Source organism: Arvicola amphibius, chromosome 5 (genome assembly GCF_903992535.2).
Source record: "Arvicola amphibius chromosome 5, mArvAmp1.2, whole genome shotgun sequence".
Classification (NCBI taxonomy): Eukaryota; Metazoa; Chordata; class Mammalia; order Rodentia; family Cricetidae; genus Arvicola; species Arvicola amphibius.
The window spans coordinates 156,327,782-156,351,323 of NC_052051.1; the positions used below are offsets into that span (position 1 = coordinate 156,327,782).

At 46.0% G+C, this 23,542-nt stretch overlaps 1 protein-coding gene across 3 annotated transcripts in view; it reads right to left on the bottom strand.

Annotated features, from left to right (window-relative positions):
• Positions 1–317: 317 nt before the first annotated feature.
• Znf407 (zinc finger protein 407) overlaps positions 318–23,542 on the bottom strand; it is a 366,869-nt gene continuing 343,644 nt past the window's right edge. For all 3 annotated transcript variants that reach the window (XM_038330534.1, XM_038330536.1, XM_038330535.1), the window contains exon 9: positions 318–2,668. In XM_038330534.1, coding sequence (XP_038186462.1) covers positions 1,329–2,668 — 1,340 coding nt within the window. In that variant the 3' untranslated portion in view covers positions 318–1,328. The remainder of the gene's footprint in view (positions 2,669–23,542) is intronic.

A 23,542-nucleotide genomic window follows, 5' to 3' on the forward strand; every position in this document is an offset into this window, starting at 1 on the left:
CTTTCCTTATTACTTTGCCTGGAGGGTGGCTGCGAGTGGGCAGCTGGCTCAGGAATGGACACAACTCAAGGTGAAGAAACCAGGAGGCAGGAGGCCAGGCCCTGGGGGTAGGCTCTCTTGTGGCCTTAGGAGGGATTTAAATGGCTCTTGTACTGACAGGGAGCCTGGCTTCCTGTCCCTGACCCTGGTAGACTGTGTCATGGCACTGGGCTGCAGGAGTAGTCTGCTATATAGGAAACGCTTACAACAGAGATGAAGGAATCGCCGTGGCAGGCTGGCCCTCATGGCCTTGACTTAGAGCGCATCATCACCTTTAGTTTAATGATATAATTTTATTTCAAAGAAAACAACAAAAACAATTTTGCCTCTGAGGAAAGGGGTTATTTTACAATTTTGAAAAAAAAATAAAAAAGCAACAGAATCAAGAAATTAGCGGAACACAACCCTGCATCCAGCACTTACAGTGAATCTACCATGGAGCAGGCAGGGAGGGGAGCAAAGGGTGGGCGTCGACCATAATGTTTGCCATCGGCCTTCCCACTGTCAGAAAGTCACAAATAAATCCTGGAAAAACGGTACTGATACAAACAAATGTTTGTTATAAAAAGCAATGAGCAATATTTTCCACAGTAGACATTTCATGTACAGATGTTATGATATGGAATTCAGAATGAGAATCAATTATCTTAACCACGGTGGATTTTAACTCAATAAAAATTTCAAGACTTTTTTCAAACCACAAATGAAAGATTTCTCTTGTGCAGAATGGCCACGGCAAAGGAAACACCTAACATGTTTGCAGGGAGGAAATTTATACAGAAAATGAACTAACAGGCTTCCTTTGGTCTGGGAACACCAGTATCTTAAACTTAATAACAATAAAAGAACAATGTGCTCACTGCTTCTGCAGTCTTTGTAGCTCCGATTTTTAACCGGAGGTGGAGGGAGATGACAGAGCTGCGTGGGCAGCGGCCATCGGTGCGATGGTCTGAGGTGAGAGAACTTTCTGTTCCCATCAGCGGACACCATCTTCTGTCTTCCGATGACTTAACAGGGAACGAGTATGGAAGAAAACCAGGGGAAACTGCTTCTCCCCACAGCGGTGCTGGAGGGGCAGGGCCATGAGCAGAGGGCCTAGGACCAGCTCTATTGCACAGGCTTCATCCTCTACTCTTCTTAGGTTGCTGGGCAACCTAGGTGTCGGCGTGGTTCTGTGCTCCCCCGCCGGAAGGGCCTGCTCGGCACACCTCTGAAGCTAGCGTTATAAGCAAAGCGCTGGTCTGAGCAGGCCTTTGCACACTGCCCTGTTCCCAGCATGGAGGCCTGCCTCATGCTTCCTGGAGCTCACTGTTTTCTCTTTGGCTCTGGATCACTGTGGCTGCTGGGGAGCCATCCTGGGTATAGATGACCATGCTGGTCAACTGTTCTGTGCTGCTTGCGCCCACAGCCTCAGCACCAAGGGCAGCCCCTGCCTGCAGGATCTCTGGAGAGCTGGCTGTCTCTATCACAGTGTGGGAGTAAACCCCTGTGTCCTCCTGCACACCTGGAGGCAACTCTGTTACAATATAGTGGGTGGCTCCCTCAGGGAAGCTGCTGCTGGATTCACGGACCATGGCTTGGACCAGCTCTTCCGTCACAATGATCTGTGAGATCTCCCCTTCTGACTCTACCAGGTCCACGTGCTCAGCTGGCACCCGTAAGCCATGGGTCTCAGCCTCCTGCATGATGAACTGGGAGCCTTCTGCAGCCACCATGTGGACAGCTCCCTCCTCGTTCACGATGACCTGGGTCACGCCGTCCTTCATCAGCTGGCTGGCAGCACCTGTGTCACACACAGCAAACTGGAGGACTCCCTGAACCATTTTCTTGAAGGCCACCTGGGCTCGTTCCTGAGACGTGATGATGGCCGAGGGCCGGACTACCTGCGTCAGTACTTCCATGGCTGCTGGGCTCTCTTGACCATCCTGGAACAGCGGAGTCTCTGCAGCCTCTGTGTCGGCATGAGCATGGGCCGCTTCCTGGCCGGGCAGCTGGATCAGCACATCCTTGTGGTTGGGCCTGCCCTTTTCCTCATGCCCTGCTCTGTGCTCCACCTCTCCCAGCTCAGTGACAGCACACAGCAGTGCATCTAAGGCTGAGGAGGTGTCCGATGCAGGGACCGCAGCCTCAGAAGCACTCAGCATCTCCTGCTTGGTGACCTGCTGGATCACAGCTCCACCTGGACTGAGGTCCTCATCCACACCGGGACTCTCCACAGAGCCCCCCATGACAACCACCTGGGTGGCTCCATCAGCCAGCTGCTCAGGGAGGATGGGCCCAGGTACCACACTGCCCACATGAGACCCATTCTGACTCGTGGCAATGACCTGCCCGTGTTCTGTGATGTGGACCACCCTGGCCACCTGGCCCGCCATGGCCAGGGTCTGCAGTGTGGCCGCAGCAGTCTCTTCCACAGAGGCGTCCAGGGCAAACTCCCCATCATAGCCCTGGATGATGATGACCTGCTGGACCTGCTCTGGCGGGGCCGCCTGCCTCCTGCTGCTTCTCGGGGACTTCTCCTTGACAGGTGACTCCTCGGCCAGGGTGGCTGCAGTGAAGGGGCTGTCCGTCTCCACAAAGGTGGCTCCTTGTCCTTTCAGGCGGCACTCGTAGGACTTGGACACAATGCCTGTGGGAGACAGGGAGCAGTTAGAATGCGGAAGAGGACTTCAGGATTCCAGCTAGACAGCTCTTCTGCAGCTGCCCTGAAGCCTCACAAAGCACGTGTGGCCCTCCTTGCAGAAGCCAGGGCTCCCCACTAGAAGCATCATCATGGGCCCCTGTAAGGGGTGTTGTGAGACACACTCGTTCCATACTCATGTGACCTGTGTGCAAACCCTAATTCTCTGCAGCAGTGTGCAGGGTCCGGGGTGGAATGCAGACAGCCCCTTCAGGATGGTGGTTAATACTCTCAACCCGACAGCATTTGGAATTAGCTAGACCCGGACCTCTAGACACGCCTCTGATTATGTGAACGAGGCTCGCCTCTGAGTATGTCAGCAAGGGATTATTAGCTGAGGTGGAAGACCCATCTTAGCGGTAGAGGGCGCCATCCATGGGCTGGAGGCCTGGGCTGAAGGAAGAGGAGAAAGGGAACTGAGCACTGCATACACTGCTTGGCTTCTAACTGTGGTTGCCGTGCCCGGGGGCTGCAAACCCTGCCACCGTGGACTGCATCTCTTTTCAATGGCTTCAGACACTGTTACAGCAGTGAGAAAATTGCTACATATGCTTCCTCTCACCTCCAACAGCAAAGACAATGAGAGGAGCCAGCAGTAGGATCTTTTAATCCAAAGGAAAACCTGTTCTTAATGTCAAACTATCAAGTACTTGTTACTATCAAGTATTTCTTTAATTGAAAAGGATAATAAAAATTTTACACATTAAATTTTAAAAATGTCACTAATAAATGCACCTGTAAGAGTTCACAGCAACAGATATTTACTAGAGCAAAGTTAGAGGTAGCCCAGCGTGGCTCTTCGGAGCAGTATGGCTGGCAGTGTGTCAGTCCACGGCACAGATACACAAACGAAAGGCCTGGGCACGTGGATCTGGAAGATCTCTGCAAGTGGGCCTGAAGGGCAGGCTCTGGAACAGCCTGTTCCAGCTGTACAGTTCAGGCGCCCCATGTGTAAAAAGAGACATACAGTCATCAAAGCTGTGCCTGCAGACACGCCCACGGTGGCTCAGACACTGTGGAAGAGGACAAGCAAAGCTGAAGAGATGCAGAAAGTACACACTCAGGCTGCAGGACGGTACTGAGGGGAAGGGGCTGCTAAAGAGCCATGACCTGGCCTGCAGAGGACGGCGAGGACAGAGTGGTCCAGGGGATGAGAGCAGAGGCTGTGGCATCCTCACACACCCCACCTAGGGCACCTGTGCACAGAAAGCTGCTGACTTCTTTTAAACACAGAGAGGAACTGTGGCACAGAGACAACAGTGTAGGCTTTCCCATGCCAACCCAAAATTCCTTTCAGTGAGAGCACTGTGACCAGAAAGACAGGCAGACCCTTGAGAGGGCTGCTCTGCTTTGGGGATGAGGACAGGACAGGAAGGAAGCATGGGGAGAGGCTCCAGGGGGAAGCCTGGCATTCACCTGGCCTGGGGCTATTAGCAGGCATCCAGGAGGGGCTGCTTCTGCCCTGCCACGCACCTAGCCATTCTGTTTTCAGCCCAGCCACAAGCCCATGGGTAAGCTGCTTGCCCAGGAAGTTGGGGTGTATGAGCCCTGACAGGACTGGCCTGTCTTAGGAGAGAAACCTTTGAGCACAGATGGGAGGAAAAAGAGGCCAGAGAGAGTGGGTGGATGTGGGGGCCTGCAGCCAGGATGGATGTGGGGTGCCCACTTTATAACCTCATCGAGGAGTCTGTAACTCAACAGGGTGAGAAAGGATGGAAACTGTATACCTCATTTTCATCAAGTAGAGAATGATTCCAATTAGAGTTCTTGTTTTCTTCAGAACCTAGCTCTGCCCTCAGTTTAAAAGTGTTTCACTGTCACCACCTCCCTGCTCACATCTGTGTTCAACAGCATCTGCACTTCAGACACATCTTACACTCTCACTGACATGTTCTGTGATATCCTTACAAGGGGGTGGGGGGTACTGACTTATAGTTCACTATTTATTGCTGGCATCCCATAAAGACAGCAGTTTTGCTAGCCGCCTTGGTCTGGGCGCAGGCTCCAGACAGGGCCTTTGGGTTCTGACACACCAGGCCGATTCTCAGACTACAGGACAGTTGTCCTGGACCTGGAATTATTTGCTGGTTCCTAATGCTATTTTTGTCTTTGTTAGGAAACTCTCTATGCTGTGGACCTAAGAAGAGTTATGAAGTCACCAAATCTTAGCTCAGGACAAGACAAGCACCAACCTGACCAGCTCCACTCCCAGGAGCTTCTTCTTCATGCTCACTGGTGACTATGAGATGTATGCTAGTGACGCTGGTCAGCCTGGTGCAGTAGGAACGCCAGGAGACGGACCTCGGTATCCCCCTTGGTTCCCGATGCCTGTGAGCCTTGTCAAAGGACAGTGCACCTGCAGTGCACCGACCCTTCCTTCTCTCACTCACTCCCCTGTGGGGAACAAAGCACCAGCTCGACCACTCGGGCGGTGACCTGACCTGCCTCCTTGGAATACATTTTGGAGAGTAGCTGCAGGCCCGCAGGCCCAGGTGGTGCCCCGGGTTTTCACCTGGGGATCTGGACTACTTCCTACAGGACCCTGAAGGGCGCTGCTCAGCAACCTGCTTGTGCTGTGAGCTCCTGTTGACACCTGGTCTTCTTACTTTTCAGAAAAGCAAAGCTCTCATTTGCCGGGACACAAGGACCTGGACAGTAAGTGTGAGGGTGGGAAAGCCTAAGGAGCCTGAGAGAACCGGCTCAATCAGGCCTCCACGGCTCCACCTGACCCCGGTTTTCTTCTCTGAAACGTCAGACTGAGGAGTGCCATGCATCTGTGCCCGAGTCTGGGCTGGCCTGGCTCCTGACCAGCCTGTCTGTCATCCACTGGGCCATCCTGTCCTCAGCTGGGTCTGTCAGGTTCTCTTTTGGTGTGCGTGCAATTTCCCAACCGAGCTCTAACTTTTCGGCTCAGGATGTGGTATTCTGCTTGCCTTCCTAAATTGTGATTTTGATTTGTTTTTTTCTCATTTTAATTTCAAGGTCACACACAGTGTAATTCAGAGGGAAAACAGGGAGTGACATAAAGAGAATGTTGCACTCAACTTGCCCTGCCCCAGTGATTACCAAAGAGGGAATACTGCCATTAGAGAGACAACCAGGAGAAACCAAGCTGGGGGAAATAAGCAACATTCTGTTTTCAGGAGGCGAGCAAGGTCATGCATGCGACTCAGCAAAGCCGCTCCTCACTGGCGACTGACAGGAAATGTCTTGGGCACAGAGCAGTCCTGGAGATCCCTCACAGCACTGACAGTCACCAGTTCTGAACTACTTGCTCAGCTTATTTGAATCCAGAAACGGTTACACTCCTTCCAGATCATTAAAGTAAACTGTGTGGGTAAATACTGCTGTCAGTTGGGTCTGTGATGAAGCTTAATGCCACCAACATCTTAACCTCCGGCAGCACGGCCTCCGGCTAGTCCATCATAGTTCATAAATGTGAGCGCAGGTCCGTCTTTTGATTCAGCAATTTAATAACTTCGAGTGCTGTCAGTACTGCTTTGAAAAATAGCACCTATAAAATGTAACAGCCTCAATCAGATTGAAAAAGATTCACCCATTGAAGATTCTTCCATTTCAACCATAATGAATTAATGTGGAGCGGTGTAGTCCAAGTGTCATCTAAACGAATGTGAATCTCTACCCAACTTCAGATCCAACTGGGGCATACCAAGAGCGCACTGGGCACACACGCTCTTTCTAGTGAACGTGGACGTGAAGCCTGCCGTGCGATGGCCTCCGGAGTGGCCCTGGTGGACAGGGCACTGTTCAGGCTTTATCCTAGATGGCCTAGTTACTGCTGTAGCTCCAGCTAGACCCACGATCTGTAACAGCCTGGGCATGGCCAGCCAGCACTGGTTTTAAAAGACACTGCTGACTTTCGGAGGGACGATGGTATCAGAGCGCCTACACTTAGTCCTCGGACCTGTTCTCAGTAGGGAGACACAGTCGTGCAGAGGTTGGGAATGGAGCTAAAAGGCAGCCCTGTTCATGGTTATGAGGCAGCTTTACTGCTCATTTGCTTCCATGAGTAGAGATACCGCCCATGTCTAAATGTGTGGAAGAATTACCAGCTGAGCAGGTAATACAGATTAGGTTTTTTTTTTTTTTTTTGGCTTAGAACCTGTTTTCCAGGAAGTGGTTTGGGCTAAGCCTTGTTTCCCTGAGCACAGAGATGCAGACAATGCAAGGTGGAAGGTGGTGCCTCCCCAGACCACGCTGGGGCTGCCCTCCGGCCGCTCTGGGCAGCGGGAGAGCTGCTGCGCACCTGACCCTTCCTTTGTGTGATATTCTGCGCTTACTGTCATCATTTCCCCACAGAATAAATACCTTATGCTTTTGTTAAGCTTACATTTAATTAAAATGTACAGAATTTGTGCAGTAAACTCAAATGAAACAAATAAAACAAGGGCCCCCTCTCTTGAAGGCATACGTTGTGAATGAAAAATGTCATTACAGACTAAAAAATTTTGCAGTAAACAGGGCCTACAGAGAGAAGTTTCCCTGTAATGACATCCATAAAATACACAAATGGCACTTTTAGTGCCATCCTGAATATGGCATTTTCTGTGCTCTACACACAATCTAAATGGTTTGATCATAGAGCATAATACTCCATTGGGTTTATAGAACAATCAATGTTCCATAAAATGATGTATTTATCCAATAGTAGGCTCAGCAGTTACTGGTCTATGACATTGTAGGACACAGGCTTGGGCTCCTCTCAGCACACATGCTGGCTGTAAAACTTATCTAACACCACTTCAACAACTTCAGCTCATCTGTGGCAAGTAATTTGTGGAAGCCTCAGCTTGGCTTAAAAAAAACTTGTAATAAAAATTCATAGAATTTTCAGGAGAACGAAGGCTGATGACAACAGAAAGGTCACATTGTTCTGCACTGAAGGGGTCAAAGGTTGTTGGCGGTTCTAAAACTGAAAGTAGATTTCATGCATCGTGTAGCAGATAAAGATGGCATTAAAAAGACATGTCGTGGGGTGAGCTGCCTAGAGCCTGTGAGAGTGGTGTTAATATCCTATGTAAACCGCTCTGCAGCTATAGCCAGCGTTTACTTCACACTAAACGTTTATGTGCTGCTGGGGTATACTGCGGGTTCTGTGGTGTGGAGTCTCTGTTTTGGTGAAGTCACTAAACCCTGAAAATGCCGGGCTGCTCCAGTGTCATAATTAAAGCGCCTTCGATATAAAGCGATCCAAAAAAAATAATACTTTTCATATAAAAATTTGGGGCACACATGACACTGTGATTCTTAAGCCATGTATAATTTTTCCTGACTTCCATTTTAAGATGTAATTTTAAAAGGAATGTTAAAAAAATCATACTTAATGTCTATTAAAATGAAACAATATTAACAGATTATGCTAATAAATTAGAGCCATATTTTAATGTCACAAAAGCTTATAAGTTTCTCAAGTGAAAGCAGGAGAAATGACAAATTAAAATTCAGTGAAATATAACCTTTTAGAAGTTTAGAGCAGGGAATACATTATTCTCACAATAGCAGTCAGCAATAGTTTAGCCAGTCAATGTCGATAATTGCTCCGTAATTTATTCATCTTAAAGACAGCAACAATCCCTGGCATCGTGCAGGGTGCCCGCTTCCAACCTGCTTTAAAGAGTGAGAGCTTTCCGAGCAACCTGGTCCAGTCCACACGGGGAGGGGCTTCCCACACCACACACACACACACACACACACACACACACACACACACACACACACACACACACACGCCCTCCAGTCGGAAACCCCGGTCCAGTGTAGTGTGGGACTTGTCTGGGATTAAAAAAGAGCAAGTGTCTGGAAGAATGATGGGGTAAGCCTCTTGGACTTGTATACCAGTAAATAAGGCATAACTTTTGTTTTTTGAGATTACAGGTTGTTCAGTATCTAATGCTCATTACCTCAAGAATTAGAAAATGCATTCTGACCAATGTTATTAAAATTTGCATAGAAAACAGAAACAGGCAGGATATTTGAGGCACAAAATTAAGAATCACTTTGAGCCTTTTATGTACTTGTTGAATATGAGCATCATAGCAGCGAGGCTGTCTCAGAGCACGAGCTGGTTAGTCTCCGTGATGCGGCTCACCTGGGCATGCAGTACGCGCATCATAGCAATGACCCCAGGGCATCTTGTCAAAATACTCAGTTACACCCTGTGCAGGGATACCCTAAGAACTGCAGTGGAAATCAGCACAAGCCCCCTCTCCCCCCATTTGATGAAGGTCTCTGCTTCCCAAGAGTCAAAAGAAATTATTATCCTGTAAAAAAAAAAAATTAGCTGAAGTCAAGCCACTGGGAAGCTCTTCAGACATGAGGTCAGACACACGAACTCTGCAGATGCACCATGCAAGTTTGGGTCCACACAATGAACCCGGGCAGCCACGTAGACACCATGCGTTTAACTCCTGTTTCTTAAGAACCAGCAGTGCTGTGTTTCGCACTGGTAGTGACAGAGATGACGATGGAAGAATCCTAAGATATCCAGAAAAAAATGAAGAATAAATTTTATCTCAAGTTGGAAATATATACTTGTTCAGGTTTCTAACTTTACCAAGAATAGTCTCTGTGGGCCAGGTATTTCCATGGGCACTGGAGAGTGACGAAGGATAAAAGACAATATTTTACTTTAAAGAAATTCTGTATTATAGCAGACCCTTAGGTATATATTATCATTTTCATGCATGAAGATCTGGGAGTAATGGGAGCTGGGCACACAAATCTCACTCAGTGAGGTGAGAATACGTCCTTTAAGGTTATCCTGCTAGGCTTTGGGTGGGGGTGAGGGGAGGCAGTGGTTAACTGTTTCTCTGCTGAGCAGACTCCTGTGAGCTGCAGCAATACATCATGGGATGCCAACTATATACCTTGGGAAAGCCCACTCATGTGACAGAAACAGTGTCATCAGGTGTCGCAGAGTGACGGAATGGCACTTTACAGTTAGACTGTGAAGGGCTCTATCTTGTTATTTACTCATGAAGAGCACTTCCTAAAAACAGCCAGGAGATCACCAGCACCCTGCTCAAATGTCTCTAGTCCATTCAGACAAACCAAGGGAGAGGTAGTGGGGGAGCAGGCAGGAGAGGAAAAGAGGGATGCCAATGTCTGCACTTGTATGGGGTGCTGCTCACATTCTGGACATGATTTTGGGTGTTCTGCATCTCCTTCCTGGGCAGTCTCCCTGGGAACATAGTCCCCGAGGGACTAAGGCTCACTTGCTCCTGCACACCATTACCTGGGGCAACGCTCATGCCAGAAGCTGAGAACAGGAGGGCTCTCAGCTTTCTCCTCTTCCCACAAGGAAGCTAGAGGCCCGAGGAAGGGCTGGAGAAGGCCAGTCCTGCAGTGGGGACCTTCCTGAAGGCCTCCAGGTTCTTCAGGTGGACAGCACCGTCTGCGCGTGTAAGCCTGCCTGGGTTTGGCTTCTCTTAAACTAGTACAGGCATTCTTTCTGCTTTATGAAATCAGGAAATTAAGAAGCTCAACGACCTTTTCCAAAATGTCCTCTGACAGTTTATAAATGCTCAGTACAGATAACACAACATCGGGAGACAAGACCTATTTTTCAAAAAGTTGTACACATTATACATACCTTAAAATTATGTAAATACAAAGCTTAAGCAGTGTCGCTGGAGGGCACGCCTCTCAGGACTTTAGAGGCTAACAAAGCAGAGTCAGCGTCTCCCTTTGTTTCCTGCAAGCCCTATGAGCAGATCCCACTCACTCTCCTAGTCAAGCCCTGTCTCCTCCACATTTTAGTACTGTGCTATCTTTCCCGAGGAAATGAGAGGAAACATACATTTGTCTTCATTGCAGACACTTTTGTATAAAGGTAAAAAGCAAACTGCTTCCCGGCAACAGCACAGAGGCACCATTAAAATCAAATTTACAGTAAACAGAACCTACAGCTGGGGTAGAACACTAACTGTTAGGATTTTAATTATCTGCAAAGCTCTTGGAGGTCGAACATCTGCTCCTACCCAAATGACAGCAGCTGCTTGTATACACTTAAGACAATGCAGGCTTCTTCCCTGCATCTTACAGTGAGTCATATGGTCTTGGCACATGGCTGCTTTCTTCTTGGTCTGGCTGGGTAAGGGAACTGAAGTGTCTTGTGGGAACAGCCCTGAAAAGTTTGATCCCACCTTAGGGAAGACATCCCAGCCTGCAAGACTGTTGAAGCAGCAGCAGAAGAGGCTGGGCATCAAGGGCTGAGGCATCAGTCTCTTCTGGCATCAACCACGTGGCTGAGGGGCCAGGTCAGCCCTATGGCTTAACTTGGGTGAAGCTCCTGCTGTTTTTCTGGCTTCCTGCATACACCGGCATAGGTAGGGTCAGGACAGGCAGGTGCTGCCATGGTCAACATGGAAAATGTAATGTTTCCTTTTCAACCAGTGGACGCTGAAATCTTTACTTGGTCTTTTAAGAAATCTGCTATGCTGTCTGGTGTGTAGTTTAGGAGCTTTGGCATACAGAAGCCCATGAAGCCACCATCAGGATGCTGATTAATTAACAGTGCTACAACTTGGGACCAGTAAATTATTGAAGTATGTAGGATGTAGGTGCTGGTCACACCCACATGTCCACTTGACACATCAGAAACTACGCCGATAATTGAGAAGGACTGTCCTTTCTTATGTGGTGGCTCTGATCACACCTGGCTCTTGACAGAGCAAATTCCATGCTCCCAGGAGCCTAGAATGATTCCTGGATGTGATGAATGCTTCCTGCTTACTACAAAGGTACAAGGACAGTACCTGTTAGATGGTTTCTGTGCACACTAGAGACTAGGCATCCTTTTTCTAAGAATACAGGGTGACTGTGTGCTTGAAGTTGAGTCTAGAGCATAAAAGGGCTCTGGGGCAGACCAGGGGTGCTATGTGGAACCCTGCCTCTTGGGTTCCTAACTATCCTGGCAGAAGGGCAGAAGATCACTGCTGGGAAGGAATGAAGGATGGGATCTTGCTAATTCCAGTGGAGAACTACAATGCAGTTCTCCTCGGACCCTGGAGCTGGACCATGCTACCTGCCTTAGAGAAACTCTCCGACCAGTGACAGGCAAGGCTGAGTCATGGGGCACGTGGTTAGAGCACGTCATTTGCCTTGTGACTTGGGTTCTCATGAGCTTGCTGTACACCCACAGCTGCCTGCTCTGAGTGGATTCTATTGGGATCACCAGTTATGAATTAGGAAGGCCTCAGAATGGGCTATCATTACACAGAAACAGCACTTCTGGGATGTGGCTGGAGTCTCTGTAAGCTGCTTGAGTAGTATGTGGGCACACTGTACCCATTAGTAGACATGCAAAGTCAGGCATTTAAAATGAATCCAAACAAAGATTTCTTTCAAAGGCCAAGCAAGCACTCTCTTTTAACAAAACTGCACAATTATCTACTGAGACACGAGAGAATGCTGTTTCCAGACAGCAGAGATGGACACTGAAAGATCAGAGTCATCGAGAATGATGATACAAGATTATTTTTTTATTTAGATTTCACCAAGACAAAAAAGGACACTAAACAAGGCCAGACCTTCAGTGGAGTTCAAAGACAGCATGGAAACAAAGAAGGCTTATTAAATTCTAAGTCACCGAGTAATACTGTTCAACTCTACATCTGCTACGGTTTTAGTTTCTTTATATTACTAACTTAAATTTCCTTGGAGAATAATCTTAACTATTCAACAAACACCAATATTGACAGTCTACTATATCAGCAAGTCAAATCTGAACTACAAAAACTCTGTTGTGTAATAAATAAATACTAGAAAGAATAACCTACACCTTCTAGGGCAGGAACCAGGAAGCACCACAGAAACCCTGCAGCTTAAAGGATGTTTCTAGGCAGTAATAAGTAGTGGAGAAAATCCTATACTACTCTGAGCAGATGACAACCCTGTAAGCAGTCTGGCTTGGCTGAAAGTTTGGAAGGCAGGAATCTGGAGGGAAGAGGTGGGAACTGTTAGGTTATGCAATACTGAGGGCGGGGCTTGAAGTTAGGAATCAGTGGTCACTAGGGAGCATGAAGAGATCTAAGCAAGGAGGCACAACTACATCTGTGCTTACAGAAGGGAACTGTTGGGACGTGGCAGGGTCCCTTCTAGCGATGCACTGAGGGCTGAGATTAAACTCAGGAGCTCTTGCAGCTGCTAAGGTGAAAGAGAATTAAGAGATTAAGGACGCTTTAGCTTCCTTGTTTCTTTAAGTACTGTAGGCAAGCCACTCTCCCTGCAAGCTCTCATCACACCTCCTCAGAATATAAGCTCCCCAAAAGAAGGAACCCAGATTGTTGTGCAAGCACTTGGCACAATCTATGGCACACTGCATTTAAATATCGGTAGATCAGAGGCCACAGTGGGAGTGCTATGACCTTAGCCATGGAAGGGAGGAGAAAGGTGGGCTACTATGTAGTGGAGGACAGAGCCCAAGAAGAAGGTTGGGTGCTGCTTGAGACACTCAGTTTATAAGGTATGACGAGCCAAACTTTGACCCACCTTTTTTGAGGGTGGCGGAGGTTGAGGACAGTGGGGAGGAAGAGGAGAGACAATGTGCTAATATGCCAAAGGCCTGAGGCTTCCGGGAGGAGGAAGAAGCTGACAGTATCATGTCAGGAGTCCTAGGCATCCCTGTGGTAGCTTCAGTCCACATACCCTTCTGTCCACTGTCTGAGTGGGGTGGAGTTAGAGGCCCTCCTATACTATCTCACAGATTCAAGGACACTGTAGGCTGTGTGACACCCTGCCTCCTGGAGCACAAGGATTTACATTCCTCTTAGCTCTCTTCTGAAAGCTAAACAGTGCCACCCAGAATTTGCACATCTGCGGGGATGGCACCACACAGTGATGCCCATGTGGCTAGCTATGACAGAACGTCAGTGGTTCCACTCTCAGCCACACACCCATGGCAGCCTTGGGTTTATGACCGAATGCAAAGAAAGATCCAATTCAACATTTACATTTTCAGGAGTAATGACTGTACAAAAAATGCCATTTTCTAAGTAAGTACCCACAAATAGTATATTCTCATGGCTTGTAATATCAAACGAAATAGACATATAAAAATTCATGAAAAATATCTTGGTAGGGTTTTTGAAAGATCATGGGAGGACTTACCAGAGTTGATGAGAAAGGTTTGCATTATTGTTTACCTGCAGCAAAGCTTGCTCTCTGTGGCAGAGTCAGGGAGGGGCTGTCTAGTCAGCTCTGGGGCTGGGACAAGGCTGGGCTTTGTGAGAAACTGCACCGTTGGCTGTTACCAGAACACACGTGGTGCCACAAGTTAGCTAGGAGCTGTGGCCACCCAGACAGTGAGGGGGGTGGGGTGGCGAGCAACGAACAGGATTGAGGAAGAGACTTCAAAGACATGAACAACTGAAGACTCAGGGCCAAGCAAGAAGACTGGGACATCAAGACATGAGTCATGGGAGGCAAGGAGACAGTGACAACCAACTTGAAATGTAAAAACAACAACAACAATGAAATCCAGGAAGACAGACAGCAGACTACTTCTGGGAGGCTGCCACGCTACTACAGAGACCACAACACTCATCACTCAGCAGGGTGCTGTTGAGAACCACAGGGAGTGAGGTGCATCCAGACCCACAGAGGATGAAGGCCTTTTACCAAGAGAAGCCACCATGAGGACAGTATGCCACCAGTGCTGCGCTGGTCACTGCCCTTTATGACACATGGTCAGTGAGCTGTGAATATTCACATATGTCCTTTTTACATAAAATCAGAAGACAGGCAATTTGATTATTGGCTTCATCAACAGAAGCAAACAATGGGTTGGGAGCCTGGAATGATGTTCTCCAAATTGTGGGAACTCCCCTGTTTACCTTCATTTCTGTTCACTAATAAGGAATGTCAAGCATTTTGCTGAACAAAAATGCTCTGTTCTTTCTTGGAGTAGCAAGGCAATCAGAATGACAGTGCTGAATTACTTCCTCATTTGCTGGCTGAAAGAAACTCAAAGCAGAATTGCCAAAGGGCAAAACAGAGAGTGACACTATACATCTCAGTTTTTATATATGTCCATTCGATTACTGGGTTTGCATGTCTGCCTTATCCTGGAGATCTAACAGTTATCTAACTTAATTTATAGAGTGCCGAGCTATGAGTAGGGACCAAGCTTTGGAAAGTATCATTAAGATACTATGGTATACTTGGGAGACAAAGGCCTAGTTCCCACAGAATGCCCTGCCTCCAGAGAAGTGAGGGAAAAGGGTGAGAAGAGGGAGCCTAAAAAATATCAAAAGTACTGGACTAAATCTACACTGATATCCTTTGGGCATTCATTCTGAGGGGATAATCCAAGAGAGATCCTGTATTCTACCCATGAAGGTTCTGAGACTTTGTTAAAGGAGGAGGTTGGCGTGGTGCAGATGACCACCGGCTGGCTGCATGACGGCTTCACAGGCTAACTGTTGGAGGGCAAGGAGATTGTTAGAAAAACTGGGATCTCCCCTGGAACTTTCAAACACATGGCAGCAGTGCCTGAGATGGCTCTGGGTCCTAGAGGTACTTGGCTTCCAAGTTCTGGGTGTGGCCAGGCCTTTCCAGCTGAGAATTCTGCACTACTGGCTGACGCTGACAAACATGGGCAGCCAGAGGGATCCTGCAGTCTAGAGAAAACAGTCAGCTACTGACTGGGCTCGTCCTGCCCTAAAAACTCCTATTCAGATAGGAAAGCAGGATATGAGAGCATAGACTCTTGCATATTGAATTTACCTCTAGTTCCTAAACACAGCCGCCATTTACACTATCTGGATCTCAAAATTAATGGGTTGATTGTAATATAAGAGCTCAAACGGATTTATAGTGACCACATTTAGCTGAGTGTGCGTTCACTAACGACTTCCTTCTGATCATCTGAATGGAAGTCCAGAAGCAGTAACAACAGCTAAGTCAAGGTTGGTTGTTCCATCACACTGAAACTCTTTACATATTTAAAGATGGGAAATGCTGACTCTTGAGGATGAAGAAACAGAGAGCAAGAGGAAAATGCAGATACTTATTGTCAGAGGATATGCCTTCATCCTAACGTAGTTCATATTCCATTTGGGATTCAAAACCAAGTCCCTGGTCTTTCAGTCTGAGAAACCTTAGGAAGTTACTCAAGGCTCTTGGCATTAAGGTTTCCATTTTGTAAGAGAACAGGGTGAGGGGTGAGAAATACTAGAACAGAGAGTGAACGGTGAAGCAGAGGGAGTGGAGAAATAGTGGATGCCGCGGACCTTGGCATTTATCAAACAGTTCCACAAACAGCATGGTGGAGAACAAGGCAGTGAGACAAAAAAAAAAAAAAAAAAAAAAAAAAATTGTTTCGAGAGGCTGCCACAAACGGCCTGGCATATTCGTGTTGCATTTTCAGGAAACTTTAGCCTCATTTCCATTCTCTTAAGAAGAGTCTATGTATAGAAAACCAGCACCTTGTCAACTGTTTTGGTGGATGCCCAACTCAAGCCAAAAAGGATGTTTAAAGAGGCAAGATCAGTGCTTTTAGTTTATGTATACAGTGTAAGCTGACTGGTTCAGTTATTAACATGCATTTTAATCAAAATGAAAAATAACTTATTTTGAGTTGGAGAGAGATGGATTTTAAAAAGTTTCTGTTAAGATGAATGTATCTACATAGGAATGATAGGGAAAAGGGTAGATTATCTAATTTAACCTAAACAACAACAATATCTCAAAATATTTTGCATTGTTTGGGTTTTGGTTTACTGATACAAATTTAAAGTTATTTTTGCTATGCTATATGTATATTTCTACTCTTGTTTGGGGTATTGCTATGCGATTCATTTAAAAATGTAATGTTTAATTGAAAATACAGGATAGTAGTTAGTCACCTATAATAATTAAACTTGTACTCAGTCATATTAGGTATGTTCTCAAAGTTATACAGATATATTTAGATAGATATATTCTTCAAACATTTCAAAGACCTACAGAATGTGGCACTTAATATATTTAATAACCTAAGGTTTTTTATGACAGTGAGACATGTCTGCTTTGACAGTACCAATTTACTTCAAAATATGATGGACACTGAAGAACCTCTGTATGGAGTTTGCTTTATTTTTGGTAAAAGCTAGTTATTTGGGGGAAAAAACAAACAAACAAAAAAACCCCCCAAAACTGCATAGTGTCCAAACTGGTTAGCAATCCAGGCAGCAAGATGTCCCTGTAACATTATTCTCTTCTGGGATTTTTGGTGGAGTTAGAGACTAAATAATTAAAGTTTGCTTTAGATATGATAAAAAGTAAATTATGTATAAAACTCTGGACTCACAAAAATAGATAATGGAATATTTTCTCTAATTTTTGCCAAATGCAAATGGACTTGATACTGTAATTCTTACTTGGTAACTGTTTTTATTACACATAGTTTTACTATAGTAAAGTTAAAACCTTTTTTACTTAAGACAAAAAGAGAAATGCTGTAAAATAATCCTTCTGTATACTGTGAAGATGTGCTGCTCTCATTGTTAATAAAAAACAGATTGGCTGATGGCTAGACTGGATTTTTCACAGCAGAGAAAATGTTGGGAAGAAAAGGGTGGAGTCTGAGGAGCTGGGAGATGTGGAGAGAAACAAGATGAACTTGCCATGTTAAAAAATATACTGCCACATGGCAGAGCATATATATATGTATATATACATATATATAAGCGTTAATTTAAAATGTAAGCATTAGTAACAAGCTTGAGCTATAGGCTGAGCATTTATAATTAATAATAAGTTTGTGGTTATTTGGGAACTGGTTGGTGGGACAGAAAAGTCTACTTATATATACATATATACGCACATGTTGTACTTACTTCCCCTAGCTAGTACTCAAGACATGAATATGAATGAGGTCAATCTCTCTCTCTCCTCTCTCTCTCTCTCTCTCTCTCTCTCTCTCTCTCTCTCTCTCTCTCTCTCTCTCACACACACACACACACACACACACACGCTTCTACTTTTGAGTTGGAACATATTTCATTTCTCATCCAAACATATCGTTGACTTACTTATATTATAGAGATATTCTTGGAGAAATTCTTTGCTGAAATGGAATTTGAAAACTGAGTGATGGATGTAGCCCCAGCTGGTGGAGAGTGCCCAGCAGAAGTCTGGTGAGTAACTGGGCAACTGCCAGTCTCTGCCTGAAACGCCAGGTCTATGGCGGTCTCTAACAGGAAGAGATTCTTAAGTTACACAGAACAACAATGGTTTTGTTTTAATAATCCAGCATCATGACCCTATCAATGAGAGTCGCGCCATCTATGGCAGATTATGAGATTTAGTGAGGGCCATCCAAAGTTGGGAGTAGCCAGGGTTATTTAAGTTTGGGTCCATTTCCCGATCAGAAACATCGCCCAATGCTGTCCTAATACTGGGAGAATGGCAAAAAGGCGAGGGCAGAAGAAAACACCAGGTCAGCTCCAGCTTGAGTGAGGAATGCCTCAAACAGCGGAATCCAGGAGCAATATGGCGCCTTCAGCATGACTTGTTTAGAAACGGAGCTGTCAATGAGCAGGCTCTGCGGCCTTGCCTCTTTACTAACGAAAACCATGAACCCACAAGGCTTCATATAAACAAGTTTTGCCCCCAGTGGAATATGACTCTCTCTGCCTCAATGGAGTGGGAGGAGATCACCTGCTCTTAACACTTCTGAAAAGGCCAAGACTTCTTTCTTTGCTAGATGGTTTTAGTGTTGTGTTCTCTTTGACCTCAGAGTTGACCTCATCCTCAGTATTTTTTTTTTTTTTTACATAACTACTTAGTAGATGCCAAAAGTTACAGGTCAAAATAACACATAACTATTCAATATGATGGTCTAGCAATAATAAAAAAGCAGGCTGGTGAAAGGGCTGCGGAGGTAAAAAGCACTGCCGACCACCAGGTCAGTCCTTGCAGCCAACACGGGGAGGAGAGAACGGACTCCCTTAAGTTGTCTTCAGAGCTCCACACATGTGCTGTGGCATGCTTATATCCTATCGCCCATTTCCTAAGCATGTGCACGCGTGTACGCGCACACACACACTACATAATTAAAATGTCTTTTAGGGGTTTGATTCTTGAAAGCTACCCACATAGACCTACATATACCCACATAGACAGCACTAAATGAATACAAATACAGGCAGCAAGGGTAAGTGGGCCTAGGGCATTTAGAGACTGTGGCGAAGAAGCACGGAGAGTTCAAACGCATATTAAATTAGGAGGAAAAAGAAATGGTCAGGGCAAGACATGAGAAGCTGCTGGGGGGGAATGAACTTGAACATATTGTATCCATGTATAAAATTCTCAAAAAAAAGATAATAAGCGTTCCTCAAAGAGAAGGAGAAAGAATCCTGTTCCTGATCATCAAATGGAGCTGCTTGGTAAAGGCATTTAGGAACCCGCGCCTGCTAATTGAGCTACTAGGCAGAGCATCAATGGAGGGAGAGGGGGAGAAAGAAGAGGAGGGAGAAGGCAAGGAGCTCCACAGGCTGCACAAAGGGACGTGGGATGGCAATCATGTTGTAAAAAAATCATCCTCAAATAAACCACAAGCTCGTACAGGAAAGGGCCTCAGGGCCCGTGCACTTCCAAAGCACAGGGAGCATGTTTTAACTTACTTAGAGAAGGCACTTCTCCAAAAATGATAGCATTGCATGCACAAATGCACACTAGAAAAGAAACACTAGAAAAGAAACTAACATCGACAGTCTCTATGAAATGCAGGGCAAACCCACTATGAGCTACACAACCTAAGGCCTAGGACTTGGCTAGAATTTAAGAAAGACAATAACACTAAGTGCTGGAGAGGGTGTGGGGCACTGCTACTTTCACATCATTTCTGGCAACAATTTGGCTACTTCTTGCCACATCTTTCCACAATAACCCTCCCAATTAAATAAAAACACAAGTTGAACTTGAGAGCCCAACTAAACATCTGTAGTTTATAATCATTCCCAAGTAGAACAACCAAAATGCTTAGCACCAGCAGAACAGACAAACACACCAATATATCCATATAATGGAATACTAAGCAGTAATGATAGAGGCTCAACCACAGGAACGAATCTCAAAAACATGTTGAATAAAGTAAAAGGCAGCACACTGTCAATTCCATTTACATGCCATTCTGGAGGACACAAAGCTGAGTGCTAGGGAGTAGGGATAAGTCACGATGAAACAATGGGACTTTCTGATGGGACAATTTTTACTTGGTTGTAGAGATGGTGGCAGAGACAGCTGCATGCATGCACACTAGTCAAAACCACTGTTCTTAATCTATATGGATTCTCAGGACTCCAAGACACATCATGTCGGGTTTTTTTTCTTTTTTCTTTTTCAAGACAGGGTTTCTCTGTAGCTTTGGAGCCTGTCCTGGAACTAGCTCTTGTAGCTCTTGGTCTCTAACTCACAAAGATCCGCCTGTCTCTGCCTCCTGAGTGCTAGGATTAAAAGCGTGCGCCACTACCACCCGGCATGACTTCGTTTTTCAAAATCACAAGATATCAAAATAATTTAATGACTTGGTTTTAGCACTCGACAAATCCCATCTGTTTAGTTTCCTTTTTATTTTACGTAGGCAATGCAGGCCTCATTGTTCAAATAATCCTCTGACATATAAGAAGGCCCCAAGTCATTAAGTTAAAGTATCATTTACTTTTAAGTTTCAGTTTTAATTGGTAATACAGAATTCAAAGATTCTGAAATATTCTTACATGATAAACGTGTGAATTGATGCCTGTGAGTAAGAGATGTAGCTGTCTGGAGCCAGGTGGTCTGTGTCAGCAAAGGATGGTGCTATGCTTCTGGGTGAAGCCAGGGGCTGCTTACTGCCATTTAGACATTCTGTCCATAACTGCTCTACCTCATTAAGGAAAGACCACCCTAAGATTCATTCTGCTTTATAGGAAGACAGCAAACTGGCCTGTCTACCAGATGGCTGTAGCTGGGGTTAGTTAACACTGTTCTTAACTGTCTGTCCTTCGGGTACATGGTAGCTCAACATTGCTTCCTGCTCAGTTACTTGCTGCTTGTTTGCTCTCTTGCTGTGTTTCAACACCAGCCAAACATGAGAGACTCAAGTTCCTCACAAGGCCTCTAAGTCACAGCTAAAATGGCACCATGAAGGCAATTTGGGAGAGATTTGTTGTAGGGGAGGTGGGGAGAGAACTTCAGGTTTTTCTGTGGTCACGGCTGTCTCACTTTCTATTCCCTTATGAACACAGCAAGCCTCCTAACTGTTAATGATTTAGCCCTTTCGCTAGTCATTTTCCTTAATCACATCTTTAGGCGGATTCAAGGTTCAGGCAGATCTGGCTATGATGACTGTGAGTGGTAACGTCTTCAGGCTTGAAGGGCTGCAGTCTCTATGTCCACAATGAGGGCCATGGATGCCTTGCCAAACATCTCCAGCCTTAGGAGGGATACCATGAAGAAGCTCACGGCATGGCCTGTCTGGCTACAGAGCTCACTACACAGAACATGCTGCCAGTTTTCATTTTCTCTAGAAACACTTTTTCAAAGTAATTACAACCCACGAATGGGCACCGGTCCTCCATGTGCATGCCCAGCATTTTCAGAGCTTCCTCTGCCTCACCATGCTCAATGGTCAGACGCAATGGTATTAAGAAGGCTATATATAAATTACAGAAATGGCTCAGTGGTTAGGCGTGCTTGTTGCTCTTGCAGACAACATGACTTATTGATTCCCAATTCCCATGGTAATATGGTACAAAGACAGAACTGTGCCTCCATTTTGAACACGGATCAATATGTTATATAATAAGCATGGAACCAACCTGCAGTTGCAGCCCCGTACAACTCTCTCTCTACCAACACTGACGCCCTCCACCTGTTTCGCTCTGAACTTCAGCCTGGGAAGAAGCCAGAGTCTAGCAGCACTTTAGGACATGATCTGAAGTCAATGTTAGTGGTACGGTTTGAGACTGAATTGCTCCCCACAGTCTCATGGTTTGAAGGCATGGTCCCTAGCTGGAGACGTTAATTTGGAAAGTTCCCATGACTTGGGATGCACCTTTGAATGGGGTGACTACCTTGGCTCTTGTTATTCATCCTGCTTCCTAGTTACACAGGAGCTGACCTGCCTCTGCCATACTGCTCCATACACTGAAGTCTCTGCCCCGCTCTTCTGGCCATCACTGTACTAAGGAAGGACAGATGCTCCTAAAGTTACTGCATCCTTTCACATGCCTTCCAGGGAGATCAGACCCCCCCCCCCCCCCCCGAGTCCGGAGGCAGATGCCAATGGCGACAAAAGGTGCTCTGCTTATAGGAGCTGAGAAGCCAAATACTGGCGGGGAGGAGCACCAGGGGCCAGCACCAATGTCGGGACACAGGGGCCATGGTTAAATCTCCTCTCACTTTCAGTCCTGCCTGGCGGGGAGGAGCACCAGGGGCCAGCACCAATGTCGGGACACAGGGCCATGGTTAAATCTCCTCTCACTTTCAGTCCTGCCTGGCGGGGAGGAGCACCAGGGGCCAGCACCAGTGTCGGGACACAGGGGCCATGGTTAAATCTCCTCTCACTTTCAGTCCTGCCTGGCGGGGAGGAGCACCAGGGGCCAGCACCAGTGTCGGGACACAGGGGCCATGGTTAAATCTCCTCTCACTTTCAGTCCTGCCTGGCGGGGAGGAGCACCAGGGGCCAGCACCAGTGTCGGGGACACAGGGCCATGGTTAAATCTTCTCTCACTTTCAGTCCTGCCTCATTGTGCACCACTCACTCACCACGGCTTGAGACACTTCAAGGCATGGGAAAGGTGAAACTGGACCAAAAAAGGCCTCTAGGAAAATGTATAAAGTCAAGTCTTTTCTGACTACAATCTAGAAATATGGCCTGCATTGACTGAAGTTAGCATCCGATGCTAAGTAATAGAGAAAAAAGAGACAAGAAAGGGAAGGCAGGAATGAATGAATGAATGCTTGGCCTCTGCGTTAAAAAAGTAGGAGATAATGTGCAAAACTCAAAACTTTCAAGTATTCATAAGGTATTAAAAAATCATTTAAAACAAATGATTTGACAGCTGCAAATGCAGGATAACACCTAGTTGAATTATAGAAACAGTGTGGATAATTACTTTTTCCAAACGTGAGGCCCTGTGGACCAAGGTCCTGTCTGAATTTCCCTGCAGCAGTTACCATGAGAGAGGACACATCCTGTCACCATATCAACCTCAGTCTCTTTATCATCCACACATCAGTCAGGATGATGAGAGATGTCCCCAAATCCTAGCAGTCTTCATCTGAAGGACCTACATGTTAATTACTGCACTAATTATGGTTTTTGAATAACCAAATAAAGTAAGCAGTCTATGGAGATACAGGCATAAACCGAAGACCAAGAAAATACCAAAGTCGGCAGTGTACACTGACACGGAATAGGTTCAGAAGAAGTAAGGCAGGGGCTTTAAAAGACAAGCATCTGAAATAATTAGGGCTCCGCAAAGCAAAAAGAAATGCTATTTCTTAATGGCAAGTGCATTTAAACTGTTATCTGCAGATCTGAAGGTGAGCCTGCTTAATTCACTGCTGCTTCTTTTGTTATTAGGAAAACATAATTGTTCCAAATAATTAGCACTAGAGTACATCACAAGCTGACAACAAAATTATAGAAATCTTCATATTCAGATCCGTCTAGCTGGCTATTAGGAACAGTTTCTGATCATAACCCATTAGTTGAAGTGCTGTGAGTTCCTGATTGCCACCAAATAACCTCCGCTATCTGCCTAAGTTAACAGCCCCTATTTATCCAGAGTTTTCTTGACAGTAGAAATTGCTGAGGATTTTTACAGCTGC